General features: G+C 38.4%; 1 protein-coding gene across 1 annotated transcript in view; it reads left to right on the top strand.

Annotated features, from left to right (window-relative positions):
- The window catches only part of tmem167a (transmembrane protein 167A), a 32,244-nt gene extending 10,917 nt beyond the window's left edge, over nucleotides 1–21,327 (top strand). The window contains exons 2-4 of the mRNA XM_060844058.1: nucleotides 333–442; nucleotides 8,599–8,633; nucleotides 20,797–21,327. Coding sequence (XP_060700041.1) covers nucleotides 333–442; nucleotides 8,599–8,633; nucleotides 20,797–20,867 — 216 coding nt within the window. The 3' untranslated portion in view covers nucleotides 20,868–21,327. The remainder of the gene's footprint in view (nucleotides 1–332; nucleotides 443–8,598; nucleotides 8,634–20,796) is intronic.
- Nucleotides 21,328–22,310: the final 983 nt, after the last annotated feature.

Genomic DNA, 22,310 nt, shown 5'->3' with positions numbered 1-22,310 from the left:
GGAGATGAAATGCAGACTGGGCGAACACTTTGAGGAATAAAGTTCTGTCTGCAGAAATGACTGAGGTTCCAACAACTGAACCCCCTCTCTTCTCTATTCTGATATTCACTCAGATGTCTCACTGCATCTCGATAACCTTTTCCTTAAGCAATTTGCCAAATTTACTGCTCAGGCTTGCCCTTGTGTGTGTAACATGCAGTATTCTATCCAAGATGTTTTAAATTTCATGTTTTCCTATTTTGTTTACCTTTATTTGCATTATTAGTTTCTAATCAGTAATCTGTGTTCCAGCAGGCCAAAGGAAATTCTCATTAAAATTTTTATCTCTGCAGTCGGCAATTTTCAACTTTCAGAGTCTATTGACGGTGATACTACTCTTGATTTGTACCTGTGCTTACATCAGAGCCCTAGCTCCTAGTGTTCTGGACAAAAATAAAACTGGGTAAGGACACAGTAACTTTTTTGACTTTTTAAATTAAGGTTTATCAAATTTGTTCAAAGTTAAAATGTGACCAAATGCAATAGACTGCTTTTGAAAATATATTTAATACGGGATATTTATGATCTCTGTTGACTTGGGAATTCTTGGTCTTTGGGCATTAACTGATGGTTTTTCCCTCAAGATTTGAAATAAAGGTAATCGCTATAATTCCAGAGGACAGTTCTCTAGTTAGAGATGCTGGTGGTGAGTTTAACCTGAGGATCATAATGAGGGGTGGTGTTGAGTAGGCGGGACTTTTTTATTCATTCGTAGAATATGGACATTATTGGCTAAATTGGCATTTTTTGCCCATCCCTAATTGGATTCCCAAGTTGAAAGTCAGCCACATTACTGTGAATCTGCAGTTTCCTTCAAACAGCAGTTTCCTTTCCTGAAAGACATTAGTGAACCAGATGAGGTTTCTTTTAACAATCGGAAAAGACTAGATTTTTATCGAATTCAAATTCTACCATCTACCATGGCAGATAATACCAATAATATCATTACACCTTCACCTCATTTTCATGGTGACCTCAGTTGGTGTGGAAGTTGAACCCATTCTGTTGGTATCACTCCATATCGCAATAAAGCTATTCAGCTAACTGACCTGCCAGGAGCACCTCCAAAAGAAATGAAAAGGCATGATGTAAATTCAGTCTGCCTTCATTTATAAGTTTTTTTTACTGTTATAAATCTTTCTAAATCATAATCTTTTACATGAAATGCATCATGGGGGCACTATTGCTTTACAATAGACAATAGGTGCAGGAGTAGGCCATTCAGCCCTTTGAGCCTGCACCACCATTCAATGTGATCATGGCTGATCATTCCTAATCAGTATCCGTTTCCTGCCTTGTCTCCATAACCCTTGATTCCACTATCCTTGAGAGCGCTATCCAACTCTTTCTTAAATGAATCCAGAGACTGGGCCTCCACTGCCCTCTGGGGCAGAGCATTCCACACAGCCACCACTGTCTGGGTGAAGAAGATTTTACGTGGAGTTTTGAGTTTTACTTTGAGTGTCTGCTTATGTGAACTGAAATTAACCAAGAGAAGTTTTACATTTATTTTGATACTGACCATTTTGCCATAACACATTGATACTGACCAAGTACATGTATAATGGTGTAAGGTAGATATGGATACTGTTACTGACTGGAATATTATGCATAGATTTGAGCAAACTTTGAGAATTAACTATATTATTAGCAATGGCTGTGCATTTCATTAAATACCTCTCATTGCATTGTATTTGGAAAAAGCAAACTGAGGCAACTTTGAATATGTTTCCCCTGTTTTAATTGACAAGGATTAATCTTAAGTTATTTTAATATGCTAACAAGCATCTATTAACAAATCATGGGATGACATTGGTGCATAGACTGTTGTAATGTTGTTCATCTTGGAAAAAGAAGAAAGCACCACTTGAAGTTGATTTTAATTTCAGGAAGCTGCTCAGTTGATTCAAAAATTGACAATACTATACAAACGTCCATTGCATCTTACCATAGGTAAACGCATAATGCATAAAATTTGTTCAGGACAACAAACATGAAATAGAATTATGTTGGATATTTTCATGCCATCTCCTGTCACAATGTCTAACAATTTAATTGTGCTTCAATTTGTTGATTTTGGAAATTTGATGAGTGATTTTTTAAAAAAGTATTTGCTTGAACAGAGCAAAGGAACTTCAACAGAGCAAAAACAGTGCAGCTCAACAGCAAGGTCATAAAGTTGAAGTTTCAAGTCACTAGAAAGATACTTTAGATCTGCCTGAGACCTTAATGTCATCTTGGCTGATCAACATGAAACCATTTTCATCCAGAATGTAAGCGCCTACTTAGATATATCACAGACAGCACTGCACTAATACATATAAACAATTAAACCAAAGTTGCGAAACAGGCGATATCATCATACCAATTATTGAGTCATAGAGATATACAGCATGGGAACTTGTCCTTTGGTCCAACTTGTCCATGCTAACCAGATAGCCTAAAATAATCTAGTCCCGTTTGCCAATATCCCTCTATACCCTTCCTGTTCAGATATCCATCCAGATGCCTTTGAAATGTAATTGTACCAGCTACCTTCTACCACTTCCTCTGGCAGCTTATTCCATACATGTGCCACCCTCTGTGTTTTTAAAGAAAAGTTGCCCCTTAGATTTAATACGATGTGGAAACAGGCTCTTTGGTCTAACAAGTCCACACCAACCCTCTGAAGAGTAACCCACCCAGAACCATTTCTCTCTCACTAATGTACTTAATACTATGGGCAATTTAGCATGGCCAATTCACCTGACATGTGCATCTTTGAACTATGGTAAGAAACCAGAACACCCAGAGGAAACCCATGCAGAAACTGGGAGAATGTGCAAACTCCACACAGACAGTCACCCAAGGCTGGAATCGAATCTGGGACCCTGGTGCTTTGAGGCAGCAGTACTAACCACTGAGCCACCGTGCCACCTTAGGTCCCTTTTAAATCTTTCCCCTCTCACCCTAAACCTATGCCTTTAATTCTTGACTTCCCCCACCCCAGTGAAAAGATCTTATCTATTTACTCTATCCATGCCCCTCATGATTTTATAAGCCTCTGTAAGGTCATCCTCAGCCTCCAACACTTTGGGGAAAACAGCCCCAGCCTATTCAACCTCTCCTGATAGCTCAAACCTGACCACATCCTTGTAAATCTTTGCTGAACCTTTTCAAGTTTCACAACATCTATAGCAGGGAGATCAACTCCTATACTTAATGCTCTGACCAATAAAGGAAAACATACCAAACGCCGCCTTCTCTATCCTATCTACCTGTAACTCCACTTTCAAGGAACAACAAACCTGCACTCCAAGGGCTCTTTGTTCTTAGTTTCAGTTAAGTAGGTACATTCCGTTTTCTACTCAGGTCAACACAAGTAATTGTTTGAAATGTCTTCAAAGATGTGTTCGCTACATCAGCCATACATTTCATTAAGGGTGAGAAGGGAATTAATTCAAGTAAATGCATTCCTTGTTCATGCACTGAAACACGAGAAAGTATATTAAACCTTAGGTACAATAGGCATTTAACAAATGCAGTGCATATAATTAGAAGGCACAGCTGAAAGGTGACATCTGGAAAGGCAAAGAAATTGGCAGAAGGAATTGGCCTGTTTCCAGTGTAAATCTCTATGTTGTTCATGTGTCTGCAATGACACAAGATGAACAATGTGACAGAAGCCAAATTATAATTTTATTCTGAATGTGAGACTATCAGAAGGTATTCCGAACCAAATTTGGCTCTCCTCTAATTTATTATATGACAACTAGTACAAAGCTAACCTTTTAACATGCATATTAACAAACTAGTGGGTGTAATTTAACTACGCCCTTGTATTTTGCCTCCTGAGACTAAATTTTAAATCTAACCCAGACTGATGGAGCAATACTATCCTGTTTCTACACTGTAAAGATCCTAAATTAAGTTTAGACAGTCATAATGTAGTTCCTTGTAGACATGATTTCATAGCACAAAACTGTCTGTAATGCATACAGATTGGCAGTTTTGCTAAGAGTTAGTAAGAATGCTGACGTAGGAAATGGAAAAACTCACACTGGTACAGCAGGGAGTGTCCTAGTAATGTTGGAGTTGTTAGCTGCTTTAGGCATAGAAGAAAACCTATTTTATCTGTTTTTGACCATTGAGACGTCTGATTTTGAAAATATTTGTCAACAACAGGTAATAAAACTAGTAAAGTGCTCTATTCTTCTGAAACCATATTTGTGAAAAATATAAATGTAAATCCTGATGAATAATGTGTGACTCCGAGAAGCATTTTCAATTGTCCTAGGTATGGTGAAGGGTACTCATAGAATTATGGAGATGTACAGCACGGAAACAGGCCCTTCAGTCCGACTTGTCCATGCCGACCAGATATCCCAACCCAATCTAGTCCTACCTGCCAGCACCCGGCCCATATCCCTCCAAACACTTCCTATTCATATACTCATCCAGATGCCTTTTAAATATTGCAATTGTACTAGCCTCCACCACAACCTCTGGCAGCTCTTTCCATACACGTACCACCCTCTGAGTGAAAAAGTTGCCCCTTCGGTCTCTTTTTATATCTTTCCCCTCTCACCCTAAACATATGCCCTCTAGTTCTGGACTCCCTAACCCCAGGGGAAAGACTTTGTCTATTTATCCTATTCATGCCCCTCATGATTTTATATACCTCTAGAAGGTCACCCCTCAGCCTCCAACACTCTAGGGAAAACAGCCCTAGCCTATCCAACCTCTACCTATAGTTTAAATCTGCCAACCCTGGCAATATCCTTGTAAATCTTTTCTGAACCCTTTCAAGTTTCACAACATCTTTCTGATAGGAAGGAGACCAGAATTGCATGCAATATTCCAACAGTGGCCTAACCAATATCCTGTACAGCGCCAACATGACCTCCCAACTCCTGTACTCGATACTCTGACCAATAAAAGAAAGCATACCAAACACGCCTTCACTATCCTATCTACCTGTGACTCCACTTTCAAGGAGCTATGAACCTGCACTCCAAGGTCTCTTTGTTCAGCAACACTCCCTAGGACCTTACCATTAAGTGTATAAGTCCTGCTAAGATTTGCTTTCCCAAAATGCAGCATCTCACAATCTAAACTCCATCTGCCACTGCTCAGCCCATTGACCCATCTGGTCAAGATCCCGTTGTAATCTGAGGTAACCTTCTTTATCCATTACACCTCCAATTTTGTTGTCATCAGCAAACTTAATAACTATACCTCTTGTGCTCACATTCAAATCATTTATATAAAGTGGACCTAGCACCGATCCTTGTGGCACTCCACCGGTCACAGGCGTCCAGTCTGAAAAACAATTCTACCTTTGAGTCAGTTTTGTATCCAAATGGCTAGTTCTCCCTGTATTCCATGAGATCTAATGTTGCTCACCAGTCTCCCATGGGTAACAATGTCAAACGTCTACCGCTCTGCCCTCATCAATCCTCTTTGTTACTTCAGAAAACTGTCAAGTTGGTGACATGATTTCCCACAGACAAAGCCATCCTGATTATCCCTAATCAGTCCTTGCCTTTCCAAATACATGTACATCCTGTCCCTCAGGATTCCCTCCAACAACTTGCTCACCACCGACACCAGGCTCATTTATCTAATAGTTCCCTGGCTTGTCCTTACCACCTTTCTTAATCAATGGCACCACATTTGCCAACCTCCAGTCTTCTGGCACCTCATTTGTGACTATCAATGGTACAAATATATTTGGAAAAATGTAGAATTTGAAAGGTCAATTTTGTGTGGAGTGATTTTTCTACACCAAAGTAATCATTGGATAATATAATTTTATAACCATCTCTTTTGCTTCTCCACTTAATTTGAGTTGTCTACTCAAATCTGATGTTTCTTGCTATCCCCAGTCACAATGTCAGTGACAAAGTCATGATATTTCATGTCCTTAAGTTACTCTGCACTTCTTGGCCAAGACCTTCCAGATCTTATGCTATCAGTTGATGGGAAGCTTTTCTGTGTACCTCATGAAACACCTCCATGATCTTGTACACTCTATCAAATCTTTTGTAAATCTCAAGTAAATCAAAATACTGCAGATGCTGGAAATCTGAAACAGGAAGCTGGATAAATTCCAGTAGTTCTGGCAGCATCCGAAGAGAAAGAAACATTTAACTTTCATGTCTCTTTACTGTCTTTCTAAGCTAAAAGGTATTGGCAACTGGGGTTTTTTTATACTTTTGTCAGAAACAGAGTAGGAACAGAAAAGGGAGATGACTTGGAGGCCCAGTGCAAAAGTCAAAGGGGTCGTTAATAGTGGTGAAAGAAAAAAAATGTAAAATGGGTCTGAATTAAGTTGTGAAGCGAATGTATGGAGAATGGGCATAATATAGTCAGTTTCGTAAATTATGAAATTCGGTGTTGAGACCTTAGTGCTTTCACATCAAATGAAATGTTGACTTCAGGCTTGTTGTGCTTAGTTGGAACGTTGTAGCAGGCCCAAAACAGTAACTGACGAAGCCAGCATTTATTGTCCATTTTGAATTGCTCTTCAGAAGGTGATCGCAAGCAGCCTCCTTGCTCTGCTACACAATATGAAGGGTAGCTTCACTCTTAATATGTCTGGGAAATGATTTCCAAGATTTTGACTCCACTATAATGAGAGCACAGTCATATAGTTTCAAGTCAGGCTGTTGAGTAGGTTGGAAGGAAACTTGCAGGTGATGCTCCAAAGCATCTGTGCCTATCCTTCCAGTTATTCTAGGTTTGGAAGATTCTTTTGAATAAGCTTATGTAGTGAGTTACTACATTGCAACTTATAGATTGTGTATGCTGCTGCCAGCATGTCAGTGGTGAAGGGAGTAAAAGTTGAAGGTGTTGAGTGCCAGTTAAATTTTGAACAGACATTATTGGTGCAGTTCATATATGCAATTGGCTAATCCTTCACTGCCTCTTATTTTTACTGTTTTTTTTATTTTGAAATTTATTCCTGGGTGCTTTGCTGATAATGTCTGCTGTCAAAATTAGTTTGTAAAAAGAAATTACAGAATTTGTAGCTGAATTCAGATAAGGTTTCATTTTCTTACCTTTTGATATCAGTTTGAGCAAGACAAGTTTGTTATAACATGATTATTAGTTACTCTGACAATGTTTAGTCAACGTGAATTTAAATTGGCTTGTAGTAGATCTCTTCTCTCCTCCCTTAATTATAGTTCTTGTTTTATTCTGTATCTCAATTGTGTTAAATAAGCTCACCCACAGTATCTTGTCCCATTTTGAGTAGATTCTACTTCGCAGGAGAAAGAAGGCATATCAAAGCAAGGTACCTGTCCAGACAGATGGTAGGAATATACCTATTGAATGTTTGAGCTGCTGTTTCAGAGTAGCATTATTGGAAGCCTGAAAAGTTAAACTTATTTCCACTAAAATCAATTTTTCATTTGTAGCCCAAAGAGGATTCTGAAACCCTTCCTCATCCATATTCTCTTGTGAACTAATGTTCAATATGAAAAGTAACTGCTACAAAGGTTCTCCAGGTCTTGAGTTACAGGATATTCCGATTTTAAATGTGGTGATACTCTGCATTGTTGCCAACAGTTGTCTCAGTGTTCGATTTAATTATTTCACAAAAATGTTATCAAAGGTAATATTAAAAGACATTGAAAGCTAATATGTTTCGTGATTCAAATTTCTGCAAGCCAATCCTGTGCAAAGCCTTCCAAACTGAATATATTTTAAAATATACAGTTTAAAATTGAATTGTGTATTCAGCCTGAATTAAATAGGAAAGTGGAGTCAAAATGTTAATTTCCTTTTTGAAAACAGCATCTTGATTTACAGAAGAATTCTTAAAGAAAGTGCTGTCTTTGTTCCTGAAAGATGTGAAATGAATGAGGTGTGACTTGAGCAATGAGATCTTTTCCATAAATTAGCATTCTCAAAATAAATGGTCAGTTGTTTTTTTGTTTCATTACCCAATTTAAGATGAATATCGCGTTAATGAACCTAATTTGATACTGCTTTCATGCCTTGGTTTGGCAGATTATGAGTATGTCTGCTTCCATTTCCTCCAACTCTATAAAGTGTCATTGTTGATTATGAAACTACACATTACACTAATGAGTCTGAAATGCTAATTTGGCTGCTCTTGACACTTCTTTCCATCAGTGGGTCCATCCAACATATGTACTGTTGTCGCAAGTCCATTACGAAACAAAGGTCCTCTTTATGCTCCATAGTTTCTAGCTAATTTGTAACCATTCCTTGATTTTTATAGTTACAGTATGTAAATTTCTATTTGTTGCAACAACAATGTATTCAGTAATTCATCATATACTTGAATGAGTTTCTTAGTGCTAATGTCACTGGAGCATCATCTTGCATAAAGAGGATATCTTTACCAAAAAAAAGTTATACTCTACATTGCTTGAGCAATCCAGAAACTGGGTAAGATGAAGAATATGTTGTTTTATTTTCATTTCTCCCATCCTGAATGACAAGTGTCAAATATAAAATGCATTGAAAATGTAATCCATCAGATTTCAGCACAGTAAATTTCTTGCAATGTTTTCTTGAATTTAACGAAAGCTATTTGTTTTCCAGACTACTGGGAATATTTTGGAAGTGTGCCAGAATAGGTAAGCAATATTCTGTGCTTTTTCTTTTGATAATGTTCAATTTTACTTTGATAATTCTTCTTCCTCTTATCTTCAACAGTAATGTTAATGAAGAATGTTACGGTGAAAGTTGCAGCTTATAATACTTCAGACCTAAAAATGGCTTTGCATTCAAGTTTAAATATTTCCCTGTCTGGAACCAAACTGTCCTTTCTATCTATCTCCATAACATTTTGTCTGAATCCCCTAATTCTGCAATTAATTGATCAATATAGATTCAAACGTGCTGATTTTTTTCATAGTGCTTATTTATTGACTTGATCCTTACAATGCTGACGATTCTGTACTTTGTTTTTCATTCTGCAATCTAGCCAAGTCTCAGCTATGCTTCTGTGCTGTAGAATATATAGTAATATCTGTCTAATTAAAGAAGCATATTGTCATTTAATGTTTGATTAATTTATAATTAGTATGTGTATTTCTTGGTGCAAGTTAATCCTTTAGTACTGGCCTACTGTCATCTGGAGTGCCATTCTTTAACACACTATAGAGGAGCTCTTCACCAAAAGTTATCTTTACAAGTTGCTGGACTGTTGCAAAACCTACGTAAAATGTAAACTTTAAAAGTACTTTCCATTTCTCCCTTTCCAAATAGTAAGTCTCCTTTCTGATTAGTTTTGACATTTATCACAAATTGCCCATCTGTTTCCACTCAATATTCTTGTTCCTTTCATTCCTGGAGACCAGCTCAGTCTTCACTGTGTGCTTGATTTCAGAATCATTATACAATCACTATAAAGCCAAATGTACTTTGTATCAGTACGAAAGTAAAATGCTAACTGCATCCTTAAATGGTAACACTCCCTGCTGGATTCAGCACTGAAGGAGTGTAATACATTCTTATTGGGTTTTGCATCATATTCTGCTGCATGTTCTAGTGTATTAATAGTAAAATAGAAATTCTTCTTCCTGGCTTTAGTCCAGACTACTTATATTGGTTTAAAAATAAAGTAAATAATATTTTAACTCATCAAAGATGAGTCTTGTGCATGTGGAGGGTTTGATCAGGCTGGGGGGGGATGGGGGGGAACTGGGCGCAGACGAGGGTGGAACTTCAATTTAAAATTTGCAATTTTCAAAACCTCTATAATTTTACAAAATTTACCTCCATATTTTGGGCAATTTGGGCACATATGTACAGTCTTAGTGCTCATGTGCACAATGAAAAACAAGGATATAATATTCCTATCTACAAATAGGATGTAAATCATAATATTTTGTACCTGTATTCCTGGTGCCAAGCATTGGACTCAATGGTAAACTTAGAAATTGCCAAACTTATTTTGTACATAATTAATCCATGCAACAGATATCTCACTGAAAGTAAAAATGTCATTGGCGTTTATCTTCAGATTTTAATTAGGGATTTCCAGAATGCTGGGTTGAGGTTTTGTTCCACTGAAGATTGTAATAACCCCAAAATTACCAGGAGTGTTCAATGTTTGGATGTCAGATTGAAGACGACAATAGAATGATTTAAAACTTCCCATTTAATTCAGGTTCTTTTGTCAATCTAACTATGTCCACAATTCAGTAATGTTCTCACAATTTATCTTCTTTTTTGAATTTTTGTTTTGTATTTCTTCCTTTTGTGAAGGCTATGCAAGACTACCTCCACTATTTTCTTTACTAAACAACTCTTGATGAGTAAAGATTAATTCAGGATATATTGCTATTTTGAAAAGGTTTCTGTTTCTTAAGAATTTTAAGACTTGGGAATAGTAAAGCATTTTGCGCGCTCATTCACACTATTGAGATCCATTTATAACAAATGCTGCTGTCAACCTATGTAGTATACAGAAGATCTACACTTTTTTGTTGCTGTGAATGAAATTGATTGTGTACTGTCTGCTCTTAAAGTTGCTATTTAAACCAGGCAAAAAGAAGAGGAAAAAGTGTTTTCTTAAATAGATTAGATGCACTGCAGTCTGAGAATAATGTAATTATGAAGATAACATTTGTAGCATCCAGGCCTTGTCAAGAGTTTTGAATATTTTAGTAAGCTATATTTTTAATCGTGGTGGTAAATATTCCAAAATATTTCAATCAGCTGATGCATTTACGCATTCGGAATAGCTCATGTAATGTGGACATTTTTCTGAGGGTGAAGAATCAATATTAATGCCTTGTGGGTATTAATGAATCTAAAGTAAGCATGAGTTCTGTATTTGCAACCATAAGAAAGTAACAGTGTAATGAAAGCTATTGTCATCTTTGCAAATGTTGGAAAATCTTGAGCTTATTTTGTGCTTGGAAATTAAAGTAGTGGGTTGCGTTCGCTGCTGTAATTCACAAGTCATTGTGGTGTTCTAGGCATCTTTATTATCACGTCAGAGTGGGATTCGTGGGATTCATCAAGTTATAGTAGTACCACCTCCTTAATCAGACATAAATAAATGTGGCTTTGAAAGACAATTTTAAATATTCAGAATCCTATAAAAAACCTAGTGTTTTTAATTGATTTTACCCTGTATTAACATCAGAGTCTGATCTATTCTCTATGCTTAGTATGGTACATAATAAACAAGAATAAGGAAACAGGTCCATAAAATGTTGTTACTATGAGTATGTTCAGTTGTTATTGTAAATCAAACTCCAAGACATTCTAACAAGCAATGTTCAACTTTCTGGAATTTCAGATTTTGGGGAAGAATGTTAATTGAAAGAGAACTTTGTGAGCCCATACTTTTTGTTGAATCAGTCAGTATGTACATGGTATTAACTTGTGCATATTTTTAAGCTATTTCTATCCTAATTCTCATGTGTTGAAGTCAACTGTTAGCAGAAAACATGCAAGTACTTTGACTCATTAGGTTTTTAAGCAATTGACATAGACTGCATTGATTGCCAAAGTTTGTTTCAAATAATATGGGGCACATTATCTATTTGTTATTTAAGACTTAGGTCAGTCACATGAAAGGTTTCTAGGATTCCCAAATGTGATTTTGTTTGAACGGAGAGATTCTAACATTTCTAACATATTCAATTTGCACATTAAAATACTTGAATAACTTTACCCTGTTATTCAATTAGTTATTAATATAATCTGCAATAATAGAATTTATATATAAGCCGGAATTGAGACTGTTTTATGATTTAAGTTAGAACCAATTCTTATTTAAGTAAGCAGGCATTCAGACAGCTGTGCTCTTCAAGTGTTAACTGCTAGAAATTGACCACACTGGACCCATTATTACTGAGAAAAATGTGGACTCTGATCTACCATCAATTCCTTTGCCTATAAACTCCCACAAACTGTCCTTTGAGCTTATTAATGTAAAACTTTGTAATCCTAAAATACTTCTGAGACAAACCAGTTGAATGGGAAAGTCTTTAGTGGTTCACTTTGCATGGGCATGTAAAAGGCTTGTTTTGCTTTTTATATTCCACATGAGAAATGGAAATCAAAGATTCTTTCTGACAGTTTTCAGAAAAGTAACAATCCGGTATCAGTGGCATTCAATATTAAACTGTCTCATACTTCTAGAATTGATTCAATTATGGTTTGAACCAAGTTATGTCATTTATTAATAAGGCCATAGAGCTTTAAGAATACAATAAATGAATTAAGTTAGCCGTTTACTTTTAAAGAAATAAAATATTGCTATAGTAGTGTGCAATCAGTTTATAAAAATATAATTCCAGTGCCATAAACACGACAGTTTTTAATATAAAGTTGGTTGTCTATGTATTTGTTATTGATCGACTGAAAGAAATATCAAGAGATATTAAAAGACATATTACTTTTTCCTTAGTATTTCAGTATCATGTTATTTTTCTTGAAGATGCTACTTATTAAAATTGTTTAACTTCCATTATCTTCGAGTAAAAAATGAGGTCTGCAGATGCTGGAGATCACAGCTGCAGATGTGTTGCTGGTCAAAGCACAGCAGGCCAGGCAGCATCTCAGGAATAGAGAATTCGACGTTTCGAGCATAAGCCCTTCATCAGGAATAAGAGAGAGAGAGAGCCAAGCAGGCTAAGGTAAAAGGTAGGGAGGAAGGACTAGGGGGAGGGGCGATGGAGGTGGGATAGGTGGAAGGAGGTCAAGGTGAGGGTGATAGGCTGGAGTGGGGTGGGGGCGGAGAGGTCAGGAAGAGGATTGCAGGTTAGGAGGGCGGTCCTGAGTTGAGGGAACCGACTGAGACAAGGTGGGGGGAGGGGAAATGAGGAAACTGGAGAAATCTGAATTCATACCTTGTGGTTGGAGGGTTCCCAGGCGGAAGATGAGGCGCTCCTCCTCCAGCCGTCGTGTTGTTGTGTTCTGCCGGTGGAGGAGTCCAAGGACCTGCATGTCCTCGGTGGACTCCCTCGTCAGATCCACACCCCCCCACCAACCCAACCTCCACCCCCGGCACCTTCCCCTGCAACCGCAGGAAATGTAAAACTTGCGCCCACACCTCCACACTCACTTCCCTCCAAGGCCCTAAGGGATCCTTCCATATCCGCCACAAGTTCACCTGTACCTCCACACACATCATCTATTGCATCCGCTGCACCCGATGTGGCCTCCTCTATATTGGTGAGACAGGCCGCTTACTTGCGGAACGCTTCAGAGAACACCTCCGGGCCGCCCGAACCAACCAACCCAATCACCCCGTGGCTCAACACTTTAACTCTCCCTCCCACTCCACCGAGGACATGCAGGTCCTTGGACTCCTCCACCGGCAGAACACAACAACACGACGGCTGGAGGAGGAGCGCCTCATCTTCCGCCTGGGAACCCTCCAACCACAAGGTATGAATTCAGATTTCTCCAGTTTCCTCATTTCCCCTCCCCCCACCTTGTCTCAGTCGGTTCCCTCAACTCAGCACCGCCCTCCTAACCTGCAATCCTCTTCCTGACCTCTCCGCCCCCACCCCACTCCGGCCTATCACCCTCACCTTGACCTCCTTCCACCTATCCCACCTCCATTGCCCCTCCCCCTAGTCCCTCCTCCCTACCTTTTATCTTAGCCTGCTTGGCTCTCTCTCTCTTATTCCTGATGAAGGGCTTATGCTCGAAACGTCGAATTCTCTATTCCTGAGATGCTGCCTGGCCTGCTGTGCTTTGACCAGCAACACATCTGCAGCTAACTTCCATTATCATTTGGAAAATCTAAAGCAAAGAAAGTAAGTGTTGGAATGGGGGGGGTTGATCATTTGTAGAGACAACAATCAAATTAATTCTTTGCAAAATCTTGAGTTAAAATAAGTTGAGCTTAGTGAAGAACTGTTAATTTAAGTAATGTTAATCTTGGCCCTGGTTTCATTTAAGTATGTGAAAATTAAAGATAATTCTAAGGGGTCAGTAAGAGTAGAATAAGTGGAGTTCCCAGTCCTACGTTTGCTTGACACATGGATAATCAATCCAAGCAGATGGAAAGTAAGTATGCTGAGATCCAGGAAGAGAGGATATAGGGGAGGAAATGGAGTAGAAAGTATGTTGCTGGTTAAAGCACAGCAGGTTAGGCAGCATCCAAGGAATAGGAAATTCGACGTTTCAGGCATAAGCCCTTCATCAGGCTTATGCCCGAAACGTCGAATTTCCTATTCCTTGGATGCTGCCTAACCTGCTGTGCTTTAACCAGCAACACATTTTCAGCTCTGATCTCCAGCATCTGCAGACCTCATTTTTTTACCCGAGGAAATGGAGTAAACCTGTATTAGAACAGCTGAATGCAAACCAAAGGATCAGTATGGTCCTGAGAAAGGGAAATCGTGTTTGACAAACTTGCTGGAGGTCTTTGAGGATATAAGTGTTGACAGAGGGGAACCAGTAGAGCAGTGTACTTAGACTTCCAGAAGGCATTTAAGGTACCTCATAGCTTATTGCACAAAGTAGCAGAGTTCCCTCTAAGCTGTGCGCCAATATGAGTGCACTGCCACCGCAAGGTTTTGCACATGGCAATCGTTTCTGGTTCTGAAAATTGCTACTGTGCATGGGCTTGAGAGCTCTGTGCAGCCAGAAAGCAAATTAGGGAGTGCTGGGTAGGAGCTCATGCTGTCGGGGTAATGTGTTAGCATGACTTGAGAACTGGTTAATGCACACAAGATATTTGGGATTAGTTTGTCTTTTTCAAGTTAGGAAGATTTAACTGGTGGAGTGTAAGAAGGTTCAGTCCTAAGACCTCAGTTATTTAACATCTATAGTAATGATTTGGAGAAGGGGACAAAGGATCATGTATGCAAATTTGATTTCCCAAAAAAAGAGGGAGGGAATGATGACAATGAATCTGTAAGGGGATATAAATAGGTTGAGTGAATGGGCAAAACCTTGGAAAGTGAAGTGTAATGTTGGAAAATGTGAGGTCATGCACTTTGGCAGGAAGAATCAAAAGGGTCATTATTGAAGACAAACTCAGTAGTGAAGCTTGAGGGATGTGAGTGTTGTGCATGAAACAGAAAAAGTTAGAATGTAGGCAAATGGAATCTCAAGTAATTTTTGGCCTTTATTGTTATGGGGTTTAAACATTTAAAAATAACAAGATTTATTTTATGTAATATATTAGTAAGGCTGCATTTGGAGTACAATTTTGCTTCTATCTTTAATAAAAGGCATACAGATATTGGAGGTTGTTCAAAAGAGATTCAATAGGCTTTGTAGGGTGAAAAGGCTGATTTATTGAGCAACTACACAGATTAGGCTTTTATTCATTACAGTTTAAAAGAAGGATGATATTATTGAAACAAGCAGGATTCTGAGTGAGCTTGACAGCTTAGGTGTTGTGAAGGTGTTTCTGCTAATGGGGGAATCTTGAACTTGGGGACATTACTCCAGAATAAGGGCACACTCATTTAAAACTGAAATGCAAAGAATTTCTTCTTCCAGTGGGTAGTAAATATTTTGAATTCTCTACCAGAGTTGGGGTTTCTGAAAGTATTTTGGAAGTTGGTAGGTTTTGGAAATAGAGTTGACTGTTATGGGGAGCTGGCACGAAAGAGGAATTGAGGCCTAGGCTGATAAGCAATGATCTTGCAGAATAGGGCAGGCTTGAGGGAATGAATGTCCTATCCCAATACTAGTCCTTAACAATAATAATTCTTAATACTATTTCTGACAGATTCCTACAAGGAGAAAGATCAGTTAAAACAAAATTGCAATTGTTCAAAACAATTTTGTACAATAAGAGAAAGGGTAATGCAGTTGGGCATTAAGTAATGAAAGCACCCCATTAAAAGCATGATGTGAAAAAGAAGTCCAAAGGCCCCAGGCACCCGGATCTAACTTACTCTTAGAAATAATTTACAAATAACCTGGTTTTTATAAAGAAGTATGTGTAAAAACTTGAAAATGCTAAATAGGTTGGACAGCATCTATAGAGAAACACGTCTGAGAGTTGGTAGTTCAAGGAGATCACTGTCTGGATCCCACTATCTCTGTAAACGGGGTGCCGTCCAATGACTAAATAAGGAACATGAGTTACGAACAGTTTCTCATGTTTTCCTCAAAACTCTATTCAATCCTTTGAAAATGAAATGTGTATTTGTGAACTGATTTAATTTTCAATAAACAAAGTCTGTGTGCTGTACCTTCTTCCTTATTTAATGTCATTACCACATGTGGTGTTGCAATATTTGATTGAATGGTGAAATAGTTATTTAGAATGTGACTCCTGTGGATTTGATATGGATCAGTTTAACAAAAACTGATACTTGGCCAGTTAGAAACTCTGCATTCACAGCCACAGCTGGATCCTCATTGCCAGCTAAAAGATATTGAAATCTATCCAGATAATAGAGAAATCATCAGCATTAGGGAAGGAAAGGCCAAATGAAAACCTGTATTTATCCTTCCCTTGCATCCATTTTCCCTCTTTACTATCTACATGTACCCAACACACAGACTAAAGAGACTTTTTTGCATCCTGGATTCATCCTGTGTTCCTTTTTCTTAAATATGTACAATTTCCCCCGTGACATCAAGTATAGGAGTCATGTCAACCTCACTTGTTTTGAAATATTCAGTTCACATAATGCTTTAAGACGACGCTTCTTTCATCCAGTCTTGAATGTGTCATATCATCTTCTGGCTTGGTGTCAGAAAGACAGGAGTTATTATCTTTGGGCCCACCCAAATCTCTAATTACTTGCAACTGAGGCCGATTAAGCTGATAGCCTAATGCTTCTTTATCTTCACTTTTTGAAATCATAATCATCCATGGCATTTAAATAAAACCTGATCTGTTTTTCCTCATGAACTGACGTGCTATCTCCAGCCTTTTCTTCAGAACTCCTAGTATGCACCCATCTTTTCAATTATTGCCATTTTTTTGAAAAAAGTCAGGCAATGCTCACACATTCAATACAAGGGGAGTAGAAAATTTGTGCAATGTTGCATTCAGTTCTGGGTGTTACAATGCCAGAGGGTGTGAAAGCTTTGGAGAGGGTACAGAAAGGTTTACCAGGATGTTGTCTGGTTAGGAGAATATTAGTTGTGAGGAGAGATCAGACAAACTTGGTTTGTTTTCACTTTCATGTCGGAAGCTAAGGAGCAACCTGATTGAAGTTCACAACATTGAGAGGCATGAATAGAATGAGTGTCAGTCTTTTTCCCAGGGTAGAAATGTCAAATGTCAGTAGGTCAATAGGGGGCATAGATTTTGGGTAAGAAGGGGAAAGTTTAATGGAGATGTGAGAGCAAAGTTTTACACAGTGGAATTACTGCTGGAGGAAGTGGTAGAAGTAGATGCGACAGCAACATTTATGAGGCATCTTAACAGATGAGCAAACAGGCAGGAAATAGTGGGATACAAACCACATACAGGCAAAAGGTTTTTTGGTTTAGAACGATGTCCTGTCAGTGCAGGCTTGGTGGACCAAAGGGCCTGATCCTGTGCTGTACTTTGGTTCGTTAAGATATCAGGATGGGTGGATAAAGAAGTTAAGGAAACATATAGGAAAATTTCCTTTATAAACCCAGGCATAGATTTTAAGATCAGGAATGTTGTTTAGGCCATAGCTAGAGTACTGTGTGCAGATCTGGAATCCACATTTATAGAAGGGTTATGATAGTGCAGAGGAGATATACCAGGGTGTTACCTGGGCAGGAGTGTTTATGAAGGGAGTTTGGACATATTGGGATTGGCTTCCTTAGCGTGGAGGAGATTGAGAGGGTAGATGATTGAATTACATAGACCAGGGCTGGAGTGAGAAACTTTTCTCCTTTTTAATGGACAGATCAATGACAAAGGAGCATGAACTTAAGGTAAAGGATAGAAAATTAAAGAAGATATGAGGAAAAACCTTTTCATCCAGAGAATGGTGGGAATCTGGAACTCGCTGCTTGTAAGGATTGTCAAGGCAGAAACCCTCCTGCAAGGCTATGGGCCAAATGCTGTAAAGTGAGATTAAAAACGTTCAGTGGTTTTTGACCACCATGGATGCGAAAGGCTGAAGGGTCTTTTTCTGTTTTGTAGATCTGTTTTAATGAAGTAATTTCTCACTTTTCTGAACTCCAACAGATACAACCCTAACCTATCAATCTTTCTTCATAAGACAACCTGACCATTCCAGATATTAGTCTGACAAATATCCTCTGAATGGCTTTCACTCCTGTACATCTTTATTTAAAGGAGATCAATATACAGTACACTACTTCAAATGTGACCTCACAAGTGCTCTGTATAACTTGAGCATAACCTTTGTACACCATTCCTCTCATAACAACTGATAACATTCTAATAGCTCTGAGGGGATTTTTGAAGCTTAGAACTTTTTAACACAGGTGTATGAAAGGTCGAGAAGTTTTATAGACTGGGAGTTGAGGTCACAGTGAAATCACATGGAGCTATTAGAGAAAGGGATTCTTCTCTGGTGAAGGCTGTTCAAGGGATGTTTGAGATCTGAACAGGAGTATTTGTGTTATTGGGATTACATGTTGCTGTATGTAGTTCTGTTTTATGCTAATTTTTCTTCATTTTTACTTAGTAAACTTGTCTTATTAATAAAAACCATATCTTCAACATTGCACACTCTTGTTTCAATGGGAGACCATGTCTTTAAAACCAAAATAAGATACTCCATCAAGGCAGAGATTTCAGTTCAGCAGCTGATTTGTCCTGTAATATCAACTAGAATCTTAATACCTTATACCATGAGACTTTCTTCTCCACCATAACGTTTGCTTTGGCACATTTATCAATATCCTGGAAATCTAAGTACAGTACAGCTACCAATTCCCCTTTATCCATTGTATCTATTACTTCAAAGAACTGAAATAAATTGGCTAAACATGATTTCTCTTTCAGAAGACTATGGTTGACAAAGTTTGCCTGGTTACCTTGAATTTTTTATGTGCCCTGCTGTAATATATTTAATAGTTTTGAACATTTTCTCTATCGCAGATGTTAAGCTAATTGACCTATAATTACTACTGGCTTTGTGCTTCCCTCTGACTTTGAGTAAAAGAGTTCTATTCACAGCCCCACTATCTGATGGAATTTTGAAAATTAGAACCAAAACATCAGCTATCTTAGTAGCCACCTCTTAAGAACTTGAATGGTGAAGTCCATTGGAACTTGGGGATTTGTCAGTGCACATCTTTGACAATTTGCTCTATACTACTTTCCTAGTGATCTTATTTTTTTCAATTTTCTTCTTCCTTCCATTTCCTGATTTACGGCTATTTATAGGATGTTACATATCCTCAGCAGTGAAGACCAATGCAAAATACCTATTCAATTTACCTGTCATCACCTTTCCCACTACCAGTTGCTCAAAATGACTTCTAAAGAGCCAACGTTCAGTCTATTAGCTCTAAATATCTATAAAAACTCTCACTTTTATTTATATGCTTTTAGCTAGCTTTCTCTACACTCTCTTCTTTGTTATTAATCTTTCAGTCAACTTTTTCTGATCTGCCTCCACCTTTTTGTAGTAATGCGCTTTTTCTTTCAGTTTGAAGGTATCTTTAGTGGTCAGTTAGTTGATTGACCCTGTGGTCCAACTGTCATTCAAACAAGCTGAAAGAAGCTCATTTTTGTTAAATGCAAAAGCTGAGGCTTCTGCACTGTCACCCCCCCCCACCATCTCCGATTTAGCCTTACCTGCCTTACTTGCAGTCACACTCAATAGTCCCTGACCAAATCAGAAGATCTTATTCTAAGGGCTGTGGCTGTCCCTTGTTCCAAAGTATCCACGAACCTTCTCCACCCACCCCCCACTGCCGCGCCTCCTCCTCCCCGACCCCCCCTGTCGTCCGCCGTCATCCACCCACCCACCCCCCATCTGTCATCTGTTCTCTCCCCCCCCCCCCCCCCCCCAGTCCATCTCCGTATCACAAGCAAGAGAACACCACTTTCCCTTCATTCCCCTCCCCATGTTCTGTGCTGTGTTGCACAGAGATACCTAGCTTTCCAAACTTCTGAGGAAAGAGCTAGCTGATCTCAGTTTTAGCAGCTGCCTTTTACTATCTATCTTCTTTCTTTGAAGACCTTGTAAATCCTGCATCAGGCAGGAAGATATAGTATTGACACTAAATCTAATTTTTGTTTTTATTATTTTTATAAAGTTTTCGATGTTCTACCCTCAAATATTACCCAAAGCGTGCTCAATCTTACTTTCACCAAACCCTGTTCACTTGTAACCCTTTTGTTTACTGACCTCAATTTGCTCCAAGTTCAATAATGCCTTGGTTTGAAAAAATATTAAATTACTCCATGGTAATCTCTTTTTATTTCTCTGTAATTTCCTCAAATCATAGAACCTTCCAAGTACAATTCTAATTCTGACCTCTTGAGCATTCCACAATGATTCACTCAAACATTGGGGACCGTGCCTTCATTTACCAAGGGTTGCATTCTGGAATTCTCTCCAAAACTTTTGTTGTCTCTCTTTCCTCTTAAAACCTGATGTTTCTAAAGAGCTGCCTCTTGGACCAAACTTTTGATCATCGATCCTAATATCTCTTTGTGACTCTGTCAAATTTTGCTTTAATGCTCTTCTAAAGCAGCTTTCGGATTTTTGATTTAAAAGTATGGTGTAAATGCCAATAGTTATTGAACTTCAGATGTAATATGATATTTCATGTTCTTTTTAAAGATTGTATAATTAAATTTGTTCAATGTTTCAGGTTCTCATTTGTGTTTTTAAATCATTCTTATGTTAAATTATTTTAAAATTTTGTCCTATTTTTGCTTTGCAGGTGAACGAAAAAGCCCCTATGTCGCCATATGTTGTGTAGTAATGGCATTCAGTATTCTGTTTATGCAGTAGCAATTGCCTTCAAAGGATCAGCACTATGGATGATAGACACTGGTTAATATACACAACAGAAGAACTTTATAAATGTGACCGTGATGCACGAAAGGCTGCAGCTTCTAAAATCTGTGTTTTGCTTCTTCCGTCACAAGCTTTCTTAGCAGTGGCATCAGATACAACCCTGTTACTGGACCAAGGACTGAGATACTTGAGATAGAACTCCACTGTGGCTGATTTTTATATATATATATATATATTGGACTGCAACAACCACCCTACATTAAGAACTAGTATCACGATGTGAATCATTTGATCAGTTATTGCTGTGTGAAACTGACTAAATATTGTATTGTCAATAAAAACCTTCAATGATACTTATAAACTTTTTTCATTGAAAGAATGCAATACTGATCCTACCGGCGTACTTAGCCCAAAGGAACACATAATAAAGATATTCATTACTTTGTTAAAACAACTGAGCTTAACTGACATTTCTGGCTCTCTGATCTTTGCTGTCAATTTTGCAGTATTTATTTACTTAAGGTTGTAGTTACAAGTGCTTGAAATGTCTGCGGTTGATATTTTAAAGGTTATGGATAACTATTCCCTTATAGTAAAAGATTTTTTTAAAAAGTGGAAATTAATGAATGAATAGTTTTTAAAGCTTCCTCTTCATGCTTCATGAATAGAATTCACTGCTTCCAGTCCTGTCTGCTGGTGGATGGACATGGAAGTGCAGTAGCTTGCCAGTGGGGTGACATGAGCACAGAAACTTTTGAACTTGCCTTTCCAAAGGTTCTCTATTGCAAACTATGGCCCACGACACCTTTTGAGATATCATGAGCTATGAACTAAACCTGGTCCAAACATGAAAATTACCAAGGGCTAGACATGTCAATCCTCATAGTGTGCCAGGTGTGGATTTTTCCAAACCAGCCTGGACCATTAATAGTTGCTCCTAAAAATCTGAGAATTCCACAATCGATGTTGTGGTTCTGTTCGCCGAGCTGGAAGTTTTTGCTGCAAACGTTTCGTTCCCTGGGTAGGGAACATCATCAGTGCTATTGGAACCTCCTGTGAAGCGCTGCTTTGATGTTTCTTCCGGTATTTATAGTGGTTTGTTCTTGCCGCTTCCGGGTGTCAGTTTCAGCTGTAGTAGTTTGTATGTGGGGTCCAGGTCGATGTGTCTGTTGATGGATGTTCTTGCCGTTTCCGGGTGTCAGTTTCAGCTGTAGTGGTTTGTATATGGGGTCCAGGTCTATGTGTCTGTTAATGGAGTTTGTGGATGAATGCCATGCCTCTAGGAATTCCCTGGCTGTTCTCTGTCTGGCTTGTCCTATGATGGTAGTGTTTTCCCAGTCAAATTCATGTTCCTGGTTGTCTGAGTGTATGGCTACTAGGGATAGCTAGTCGTGTCGTTTTGTGGCTAGCTGATGTTCATGGATGCGGGTTGTTAGC

This window comes from Hemiscyllium ocellatum, chromosome 2, assembly GCF_020745735.1.
Source record: "Hemiscyllium ocellatum isolate sHemOce1 chromosome 2, sHemOce1.pat.X.cur, whole genome shotgun sequence".
Classification (NCBI taxonomy): Eukaryota; Metazoa; Chordata; class Chondrichthyes; order Orectolobiformes; family Hemiscylliidae; genus Hemiscyllium; species Hemiscyllium ocellatum.
Note: the sequence above shows the minus strand (reverse complement) of the source record. Positions and strands in the feature narration are given on the sequence as shown.